This window comes from Sinocyclocheilus anshuiensis, unplaced genomic scaffold (genome assembly GCF_001515605.1).
Source record: "Sinocyclocheilus anshuiensis isolate Anshui unplaced genomic scaffold, SAMN03320099.WGS_v1.1 scaffold99, whole genome shotgun sequence".
Lineage (NCBI taxonomy): Eukaryota > Metazoa > Chordata > Actinopteri > Cypriniformes > Cyprinidae > Sinocyclocheilus > Sinocyclocheilus anshuiensis.
Window position 1 is genome coordinate 872,906 of NW_015552547.1, and position 11,781 is coordinate 884,686.

The following is an 11,781-nucleotide window of genomic DNA, read 5'->3' on the forward strand; positions in this document are numbered from 1 at the left end:
GCCAGCATTGCTAGCAGACAAGACAGTAAAATATTAATTTTATTTTATATTTTATTTATTTTATTTTATTATTAATACACTCTAAAAAATGCTGGGTTAAATATAACCCAACCGCTGGGTCAAAACAACCCAATAGCTGGGTTTCTCCCTTTTTAACCCAGCGCTGGGTTATATTTAACCCAGCATTTTTTAGAGCGTATGATGAAAGTTGTTTTTATTTTATTATATTTTATTTTATTGCTTTGTTATTTTGCTAAACACTATAACTATTACACTGTCTTGTCTGCCTTGCTGCAAGACAGTGGAATAATATATGTATTTCTTTTATTTTATTTTAAGGCTGTAAGGTTTGGGGTTCAGATGAGGTCTGCATTGTCATGCCCGCGGTTGTCTCGAGACTAGGAGGGTGCAACTCAAATCTTCATCGCTCCTGTGGAGACACTTTGCCATGAGGCATTTGTCAATACTGCTAAAGTCAACATGTCGCTCAAGACGTTTCTCACCAATGGTCCCGTCGGTCAACACTCCACACCAAAATAGACACACTCTCATCTGCAGCTCAAAAGGCTTATGAATGAGCACGCGCAACCGTCCCGGTGCCACACAGAATGCACATGCCTCAAGCTAACATCCCAGTTTTGGAAACAGTGGAAATCCTGTTGGCTACGGCTGGCAGAGCGATGGCAGAACAAAGAGCGAGGTGTAAGGAGATTTCTCCGTTTCTCTTTAATGTGCCTCACCGAATCTGAAAGCTCATTTCACTGGGGTCTGTAATTTCAGGAGGTTTCTGCTGAAACTGTCAGTTTTGGGGGTGTGTGTCACCTTAGGTGCACTGGAGAGAAATTCTCATCCTTCATAACACGTTGAAAAAAGAAGTATTGAGAATCGTTCATCATTTATTTCATATCGAGCAAAATTTCAGACCGTCCACACTGATGATTAAAATCTCTCTCTCTCTGAATTGCAGTGCTATTCAACTTGATTCCTGTGGGTCTGAGGATAGTGGCCATCCAGAGCACCAAGACAGGACTCTACATAGGCATGAACAGCGAGGGCTACCTCTACACATCAGTAAGTCTACAGCATAATCATCAATAGGTTACAAATCTTTCCAGACCTCTCCTAACACATCTTATCATGTTAAAGATGTCAGCGCTATGCAGTAGAGGCCAAATGTCTGAGTCCACCAGTGAAAAAGCTTTTATTCTGCAGATTTCTAAACCAAATACTGTTGAATTGAAAATTGTTTTAATGACAGCAGAATCAAATGTACAGCAATATTACATTTTCTCATATTTACTTTTTATTTATTATAAACTTACATGCTACCAGTCAAAAGTTTGGAATGAATGATTTTTGTTGTGTTTTTGTTTTGTTTCTGTTATGCTCACCAATGCTGCATTTATTTGATCAAAAATACAATACAAAAAAAATAATAGTGTAATATTATTACAAAATTGTATTTCAAAATAGTTTAACGTGTAGTTTTTTCCTGTGATGGCATAGTTTCAGTTTCTTTATTTTAGCATGCATTACTCCAGTTTTCAGTGTCACATGATCCCTCAGAAATCATTCTAATTTATTCCACGTTTGATCGGTAGTGTATATAAAAATTATAAATCTTATTCTATTTTAATGATTTGAAAATAGCCTTAATTATTAGAATCGTAAATATTTCTTATTCATTTTATTTTATAATGTCCCTTTGTATAAAAGTTTTTAAAATCCTAAAACTGAAGATTTTAAATCCCAGATTTGAATGATGTCTCAGACATTGGGTCTCCTCTGCATTATATGCTCAAGGAAACCTTACACAGTACAACATGCTCTTTGATTATGTATCAGGTGCTACTAATGAAGTTAACTGTTGTGTGCGTTTGTCCTCAGACAGTGAGTGTGAGTACTGTTGGCCTCAGTTCTCTGTGACACACTCCATTAATCTGGCCTATTTCTCTCTACCAGTTAAACTCTTGTGCGAAAGACATGCTTCTGCTAAGAGATGCATTGCTTTGCAGTGTACAGCAGAGCAGCCTTTCTTCTCTCTTCTCTCTATTGTCTGATCCACTCGCTCTTATTTGGAGAAGAAAAGAGTATTCTTTTCATCTTTGAAATTCATAACACTAAAGTAAGATGATTAGTCTAAGAGTGGTGTATAGGCCTACATGATGTACTGTGCCCCCATAAAGTGCACTTAAAATGTATGAATTATTACATTGCATGGATATCAGAATATCAAACTAAATTCTGTCTGCACACAAATACAGTGGTGTTAGATTTCAAAAAGATCTCCACTTCTCTTAGCTATGCGTCTTCTAAAGTACTGGTCTCAAAGTTATTTTTTTAAGATCCACTAAGTCTGGCAACCAGAAAGTGCTCAAATATTTTTCATGTTTAAATTCTGAACTGCATATCTGTTCTTTTGTACTTTAAATCCAATAGCATTTTTGTCACATTTGTAAAAGTGTGCTTGTGTTTTCTTTAAAATAAACACTACTTTTACACTACATTTGTGTGTGTGTGTGTGTGTGTGTGTGTGTGTGTGTGTGTGATGCAATTTATTTTTTCACATTCATGCATAAATATGTATAAAATAAAATGAATCATATAAACATTTTTATGTTTTAAAAGCTATGGTAACCTAAAAAATGTGTGAGATAAACAAAAAAATTATATTTATATCAGTTATTACACAAATTACAACTGTCCCTAAGTTGTGAACTCAATAAGCAACTCATTTGCTTCTCTATCATGTATCCCCCTCTCACACAAAGGAGCACAAATGCACTTTCTATCTCTTTTTTTCTCTACTCCTGTAAGGAGAGCATCTGTAGAGAATGTGTTCTCCTCATGGGAAGAAAGTCGACCCATTTTCCACAGAGGGAAATGACCATACCTGAAAAAAGAGAGAAAATCCCTATCCTAGAAAACCTCATGCAGAGCGACCTCTTTTCTTTCTTTCTCTCTTCTCTGCCTTAGTCTGAAGCGTTGAAACTGCTCTACCCGTGTCCTAACTTTCATTCCTAACTTTTATCTTTTTTTAGCATGATTTTTTAAACCAAAGAGACTAGTGTGAAGCCAGTGAAGCATGCCACAAGACGCAGTGCAAACACAAAACAGGAGACAGCTTGCTCCTGAACTTTAAACTATTCTGAAACAATAGAACCAAAACACATATTGTTGACTTTTGAAATGTTATGTGAGGAATGTTTTCCCCCACTGTACCCTACTGTTTTAGTCTGTATGTAGTAGGGAAGCAAACATATTTGAACACAGGGTTAGTCTTAATAACCACTTCAAGAATTCAGGTTTGGTGGCAAATCTCCAAACATTTTAACTTTAAGACAATTAAGACCCCTTGTGAAAATTAACCATAGTTTTATTATAGTAGAAGTGTAACCATGTTTTTTTTTTTTTTGGTGTATTAACTATCATTTGTATAACCACAGTTTTACTACAAATACCATGGTTAAACTATAAACCATGGTTAATATGTGGTTACCATGGTTTAACTATAGTAACCATGTTTTTTTGGTTGTATTTTTCGTAAAACCATGGTTAATTTTCTCAAGGGAGATTAGCCACAGTTCTGTGCAAAAATTTACCACAATCAATGCAAACTGCAATTACCAGCAAGCAATATTTTGTACCTTTTACATGGTTAAAATCTGCTGGCCGTATATTTTTAGAAAGCAAATGTGTTACCAATTACTTAGAGGGTAAGTTCAACTAAAAGTGAAAATTCTCCCATTATTTACTCCTGTGTGTTGTTCCAAATCTGTATGACTTTATGGAAGTGAAATCTTACATGTTTTTGCAAGTTGAAATTATGGCAACAGAAGTTTCTTTTGGGTGAACTAATGCTTTGAAAGTGAGTTCTGAAGGCTTTGATATGTGTATGGTTTGTCAGATCTCTCAGATTCTTCTCTCACACACACCAGTTATTGGTTAATGAATTTGCTACAGTAGGTGGAGTCTTGTAGACACTTAAGTGAGTAAGTGAGTGTTCCCTTATTTTCCACTAAAATTCCACTAATATTTTCCAGAGCTGGAATAAGAAGGTGCAAGTGTTTGTGTGTGTGTTGCATAACGGGATTCGTTCACGCTCTGCCACAAATGTACCTCTGTGTGCATGTGTTGTAAGATCAGATGTCCCTGAACACATGGCCTCTCTCTGTCACACATACCTGCCCTAAACTCTGAGTCTATCAATAATTCATGTTTTCCGGTGGCTGACACACTCGGACACGGCCCTCCACGGGGACTAAATCATTCACACACACCTACAGCCTTTTCTCTCTCTCTTCTTCATGCTCGTTCAACTTCTACTACCTCAGTCATGCTCTCACCCTGTATTCTTGCAGGTCTCTCGTTCTCCTCTTACCGTCTTTATTTACTGTCACACAATTATGTTGTTGCCAAGATGATTTTAAGATTGTTACTATGCAGATGCTAGAGTGTTGTGTTTTACTGTTGCTATGTGGTTGTTAAACTAGTGGTTCCTATCCTTTTTGATTACCCCCATTGTCCGCAATAATATTGGAAGGCCCCATAACCTTTCCAGCTGTTCATAATTTACTGGGTTTTATTTGCAATTTCTGCCTGATAAAGTATTTTAGAGCTTGGCATAACTAGAAATCTATATCCATAATGAAATTGCCCATTGAATTTTAAGATGTTATTAATTTACATTAAATTAACCAGATTGTTCGAGAATGTGGTACATTTCAAAACCTGGATCTTCAAAGCCAATATATATAGTATAGTATGTGTCACAGATATGAACTATTGTTGTGAATGCTTATGTTCCCTTCTGTCTTGGATTAACCTTCATCGTCTGGAGATCTTAATAAAAGTCTAAATTGTATTATCTTCTTGACGTAAGCATGACAGAATAACCGGCCGACAAAAAAAGTGTAAGCTTAAGTTCCCTGTGTTTCCTTTTTTTTTTTTTTACTTTTTCTTTTTTTTTTTTATGGATTCCCCCGCTGTCGTCCTTCTCCTGCTGGAGCAGGGGGAGCTCACCCTCGAGGACCACACACGGATGTTCGTGGAACTCTCTAACTTCACACACTACCCGGACAACTGCCTGTGTACCTTCTACAAGGCAAGCCTCAACACCGCAACACAGGCCAAGTTGTCTGGGTATGGTCCTCGGGGGAGTTTCGCTGCTTTTGTGGAGTGGGTGCTGGAGAGTAATAGAATACATTTCTCCGTCTGCCCCGCTGAGGAGGATATCTCCAGCCCCACTCCCGACCCAGAGCCCAGCCCACCATCACCCCACTGTGCGGAGCAATTGCCTGAGCCCACCGCTGACGGAGAGCCAGAGCCCATCGCGACCGACGAGCCATCGCCTGAAAGAGCGACAGAGCTGAGGATCACCCTTACCTTTCTCTCATTGTTCTAACCTTTCCCATGATCCTCTGCTAGAGTCTGAGACGTCAGACCAGGTGCGAGAGCTGGCAACTGTGCACGCGCCGGTGGATGATGCAAGGGAGCACGAGGGCTTAGAAGAAAGCCCCGCCCACTGCACCACTGCTGAGGGTGAGCTGCTGCTGGACTCTGTGGACTTAATTGAATCTGATTTGGATTTAACAGGAGGGGGGCATGATGTCACAGATATGAACTATTGTTCTGAATGCTTATATTCCCTTCTGTCTTGGATTAACCTTCATCATCTGGAGATCTTATTAAAAGTCTATATTGTATTATCTTCATGTTCGTGCTCTTGGCGTAAGGGTGCTCACTCTTAGAGTTTTTTGCATATGGTTCACTATGTTCACTTTTCAACCCCTGATAAAGCCTCAAAATGAAATTTCTAACCTTACATGTTTAAATCTAATTAATGTGCCGCTCAGAGGTCTTTCCCATGATCCTCTGCTCAGCTGTCTCGTGAGTGTGCTTTTTGGTGAAGCATGATGATGTACTGTAGTAATCTGGCCGTCATCTTCCTCATCTGACAGATTGATGACGTTTAAGAGGAATACGAAGAAGCTGAATGGTTCATGAGGGATAGGGATGGAAGAGTACGTGCAGGCCAGCAGGGTGTTTCACAGCAGGAAAAAGGGCTCTATACTCCATAGGAAGGAATATAGTGAGAGATGGATTGACAAGTGAAGGCATGCAAAGCACAGCCAATGGGGCTGCGTTCATCATTCGATTTCATTTTCAATTAATTTTAGCATTTATCACAGTCATTTGTTTCTCTTTTTCTGCTATTGTCTCATATCTGTTCTGTCGTTGTCGTGTGATTCCCTGTTTACCTTTCTCTCATTGTTCATTCCTGTCTGAGGTTAGATCTGGTGAGAGTTGTATGTAAAGGTTAAGGTGTTTGGAAAACTCTATGTCATTGCTGTGTGCTGTGTTACCTGTAGGGGACCACTGGAAATTGTTTTCCGATAAAAAATAGTGCTTTGTCTCTATAACCTGACCCATTTTTTAAACTCAACACTCAGTGGAAGCCCTCCTGGGCCAGGAACACAAAAAGAGAGTGAGAGAGAAGGTGGGAATAAAACAGTGTGTACACACACACACACACACACACACAGATGCATATTTGCACTGATAGAGGTGACCTGACAGAATTGGGGCAGATTTTGTTGAACTGACCAGCTTTTTCATGACAAAGTTTTAAAAGGTACTTGGTTTAAGCCATTTAATACAGTGGCCATGACATATCACACATTCGAGCCATACATTCTCTTTTCAGTTTCCCTTCCTTTTCTGTTCCTTCCCTTTCCATTTCTGTTTCTGTTTCTCCATTTCTTTTCCTCTTTTCATTTCCTATTTTCCTTTTGACTTTTTCACATTTTGTTTCCTGTCCTTCCTCTTCCCATTGCATTGCAATCAGGACAGGTCACTTTAGGTCACATGAAAAGCCCAGACAAAGGATGGAGAGAGATGTAGACAAATTCTAGAAATATTTTTCCAGTGCAACCCAAGTATTCTTTATACAGCCCAGATGTAAATCATTTCAAATCAAGATGAGTTCAGAGTTCAGCTAGTTTTATCATGGCTGTTATTCCTGTACTTTAAAGGGTTAGTTCACCCAAAAATGAAAATTCTGTCATTACTTACTCACCCTCATGTCGTTCCAAACCCGTAAGACCTTTGTTCATCTTCGGAACACAATTAAGATATTTTTGATGAAATCTGAGAGCTGTTCTGACCCTCCATAGACAGCAATGATATTACCACGATCAACGCACAGAAACGTAGCAAGGACATTGGTAAAATAGTCCACGTGACATCAGGGGTTCAACTGTAATTTTACGAAGCTACAAGAACACTTTTTGTGCGCAAAGAAAAAAATAATATCATAATTTATTCAGCAATTCTTTTCCCCCGAGTTACCGTCTTCCACCATTTTGAAGAGTAGCCCAGAATGTAATCAATGTAATCAGCGTTGTTTATGTTCAGCAAGCGTGCGCTGTCTACTGAACGTAAACAACGCTGATTACTTTGATTACGTTCTGGGGTACTCAGGTTGAACCCCTGAAGTCACGTGGACTATTTTACCGATGTCTTTGCTACGTTTCTGTGCGTTGATCATGGTAATATCCTTGCTGTCTATGCAGGGTCAGACAGCTCTCAGATTCCATCAAAAATAACTTAATTTGTGTTCCGAGGATGAACTAAGGTCTTACAGGTTTGGAACGACATGAGGGTGAATAATTAATGACAGAATTTTCATTTTTGGGTGAACTATCCCTTTAATAAAAACACTTTTTATAGAAAGCTATTATGCATGCAGTCTTCATCCCATGTGAAAGTACACCATTCAGATGACTCTTTACAAAAACACAATGTATTTCTAAAGGAATAGTTTACCAAAAATTAAACCTCTCTCATTATTTACTCACCCTCGTGTCATTCCAAATATTTATGGCTTCCTTTCTCTTAACATAATAAGATGTTGGTACTCAAACCATTTTGATTACCATTGACTTCTATTGTATGGACAAAAAACACTGATATTCTCAAAATATCTTTTTATGTTCCAAAGAAGAAAAAAAATATTTGTAGCAACATTTGAATTTTGGGTGAACTGTCCCTTTAATGTGTAACAATTTCTGCTGAATTCAAATAAGCTGTAGATACAGTACATAATCTTCAATAATGGTTTCAAGTTCCACAGTGTGTCGGTGCTGTTACTTGCACACTGTTCTGACAAGCTCTGTATAATGATAATAGTGTTGTCTTCTGTATAATTGTGTGGATCTTTGATGCATAGTCTGCTGCGTCACATGCATGCAGTTGGAAATGGTTTTGGTAAGCATGACTGGACACCACTAAGCCAACGACTTGGAGTGGATGAGCTGCAGACTCGAGGGAGCATATGTCAGGGTCTGTGTGTGTGTGTGTGTGTGTGTGTGTGTGTGTGTGTGTGTGTGTGTGTGTGTGTGCGCGATGTGTGTTTTGCTGTGCCCTGTAGTTCTGGCAGGATTATTACTCATTTCAAGTAGAGGGTGTTTCTGCTTCTGGCCCTCAGCACCCTGGCGTTGACACTCACACACCTTGATCCGAGCCCCAGGTCCCCACACACCCACACTGATGAAATAATTAGTCTAACTGCTGATCCCGAATGATTCTAGCTGACCTTAGACCACCTAGTCCACACGAACATGTCCACACACACACACACACACTTCCTTTTCTTTTTCCTTTTTGTACACACCTGCACTCTCTCCGTCTCCTCACACACACACACTTGTGACCTTGCCCTTCCTGTTTAAAATGGACTTGATTGGTCCTCACTGAGTCAGCAGTCTTTTCCCTCTTCTTCAAGTCAAAAAACTTAAAGGAATAGTTCACCCAAAAATGAAAATTTGCTGAAAATGTACTCTCGGCCATCCTAGATGTAAATGAGTTTGTCTTTTCATCAGAACAGATTTGAAGAAATTGCATGAAGCATAACATCACTTGCTCACCAGTGGATCCTCTGCAGTGAATGGGTGCCGTCAGAATGAGAGTCCAAACAGCTGATAAAAACATCACAATAATCCACAAGTAATCCACACCACTCCAGTCCATCAATTAATGGCTTGTGAAGTGAAATGCTGAGTGTTTGTAATAAACAAATCCATCATTAAAATGTTTTTATCTTCAAACAGTTGCTTCCAGCTGTCCATAATATTGAAAGAAATATGCACAGATTGCACGTTTGCAAACGAAAACAGTCCAAAATAGTTCTAAACAAATATGTCGGTGCATTTTAATGTGAGAGGACAATAGAAGATGGACATTTTCACTAGAGGAAGTGTTATTATGGATTATAGACTCAGATGTTGGCCAGAAGCAACGGTTTGAATTTAAAAACATCTGACAGCACCAATTCACTGCAGAGAATCCATTAGTGATGTAATACAACATTGTTCTATATCGGTTCCGAGGAAGAAACAAACTCATCTACATCTTGGATGGACTGAGGGTGAGTAAACTCTCAGCAGATTTTTCATTACAGGGTGAACTGTCCCTATAACTGTCCCTGTGTGTAAGCGACCACTAATTATGTGCTGAAGGAGAAAAGAGCAAGGGAGTTGTCTTGAAGGGGCTTGTTGTGTTATTTTGTCTTGGAAATTCCCCAAACGCTCAGCTGGGTCTAGCCAAGGAGAGAGGCAGAGGACGAGCGCGCCGCTACAGCTGTTGTGATGTCAGCAGTGCAGGGACGAGCAGGTGTTCTGCCAAGGAAACCCACCTCTCGTGCTGACCTGGGGTCAGTCTGCTGTCAGTCTTGTAATGGCCTCCGTGAGAACAGCAGTGTGCAGGGCTGTTCTCAGACCTGTGTTTGAGGAAGTTTCGTAAAGTGTCTCAAGTGGTTAAAGGAAGAAAACACGGCTGCTTGCTTTATTTTTAGGGCTGTCAAATACAAGGTGTTATTGCTGGCCTCTGCAATTACAATGTCATTAGATCTCATTACAACACAACAGCATGTTTTTGCTCTTTGAAATGCGTTGCAATTAATTTGACTAATCATTATGCAGTGAAATATACTGCAAGAAAACCTTCTGTTTATTTATCCTCTATTCATTAGCTACCAAATCATTCATTTCATTTTCTCCCACCTTGAAGTTCATCGGATGTCTTCCTCGTGCCCCCGTCATTCTGCAAGCTTGTCAATGCTCACTGGTGTGTTAAACCCACTCTTAGTAAGCAGTTTTTTGATTGCTTCATACCTGTGCACACATCTATCCAGCTACATCAAAGTCTTATACTGGCTTTTTTAGAGGAAATTCTCATTGACGTTTTGCTGTGGACTTACATGAAATCAATTCACCCCTACTAGTTACAGATTTTACAGCCGCAGCAGTGAAAAGTTAATGTGAAAGCAAGCACTTTTCACTGTATGTGTGTCTGAGTGTGTATATGTGGTGCTCTGAAGAAGATTTTATGGTTCTGACATGATTGCCACAGTCTCAGTCTTTTTTCTTATCTCTCTATTGTTTCTTCTGTCATCCATTTTTTAACTTTCTTCTTTTCCATCTTTCTTCACACTCAGGTTCCAAAATGAACACTCAATAAATGCCAAATTAGTGAGTAAATATTGGCTATAGTGAATAAATGTCAATAAGCGGTCACCACTTATGATCTGCAACATAATACTTTGTCATAAATTGTTTTATTTGAATTGTGAGAATAATAGTCTGGCCCTTAATGATGCCAACTAAATAATAGGGGCAAAATATACTTTCTGAATAAAGTGAATGCAAAATGCAGTAAGGTCAGATAGATAGATAGATAGATAGATAGATAGATAGATAGTCATTCATAATCAATAGTATGAATTAAATGTAAGAAAAATAGTCTGTACTTTACTGATGAAAGCTAAAAATAAATAGGAACATAAATTCTATATTTTGCATGAATTTTATTCAAAAATTATAAGACCAATATTTGTCTATTATATTTATTTTTTTGTTTGTTAATTCGTCTGTTCATTCATTCATTCATTCATTCATTCAATTATTTAAATTAGATTTTAAATAAACCCTGTTCTCAATCAGTGTCTTAAAGTCAGGGCTGGATTGGTAATCGGGCATACCGGACATTTTCCCGGTGGGCCGACGCAGTTAAGGGGCCTATAGAAGGTGTTTTGTTGTTTTTTTTTTGCTAAGGACCATCACGCACGGACAGCGAGCAGCCAGTGGCCCATTGGTTTGTCTCCTGTATTGACAGCGTAAACCACCCAATCACAATGCGCTATAGACAAAGCGATGAAGTATATTGCTCCGCCTATATAAAGATCGCTTCACCCCAATTTCTTCCTCGTCAGCTTTTCCCACGTTTTCACAGCAGCATTATCAAGAACAGGCTTGCTCTGCGGTGAGTGATTTGGGCCAAAGAGCCAGGCAGGAGGAGAAGAGAGTAGTTGAATCTGTAAAGTGCTTGATAGGGACTCGCAGCAGAGGCAGGCATCTAACCTATCCTAATGTGTGTGCGCGCCATGAGTGTAGAATACATAAACACTTTTTAATAAAATGTAAATTCGTCCCCCACGATTTTTTTGGCCAAGTCAAGTCAAGTCAAGTGTGTTCATAGAGGTTTCCATGGGCCAATGCGAATAAATCTAGATTTAAATTAAAAAAGACAAGATATTGTCGGACCTGACGTTTTATTCTTATCCAAAATAACTATGCAATGATACATATCTACACTACCAGTTAAAAAAAATTTGAACAGTAAGATTTTTTATATTTATTTAAAGAATTCTGTTCTGCTCACCAAGCCTGCATTTATTTGATCCAAAGTACAGCAAAAACAGTAAAATTTTGAAATATTTTTACT

General features: G+C 38.8%; 1 protein-coding gene across 1 annotated transcript in view; it reads left to right on the plus strand.

The window, feature by feature from the left end:
• The window catches only part of LOC107664286 (fibroblast growth factor 11-like), a 74,184-nt gene that overhangs the window by 58,151 nt on the left and 4,252 nt on the right, over positions 1-11,781 (plus strand). Inside the window, exon 3 of the mRNA XM_016454809.1 lies at positions 968-1,071. Coding sequence (XP_016310295.1) covers positions 968-1,071 — 104 coding nt within the window. The remainder of the gene's footprint in view (positions 1-967; positions 1,072-11,781) is intronic.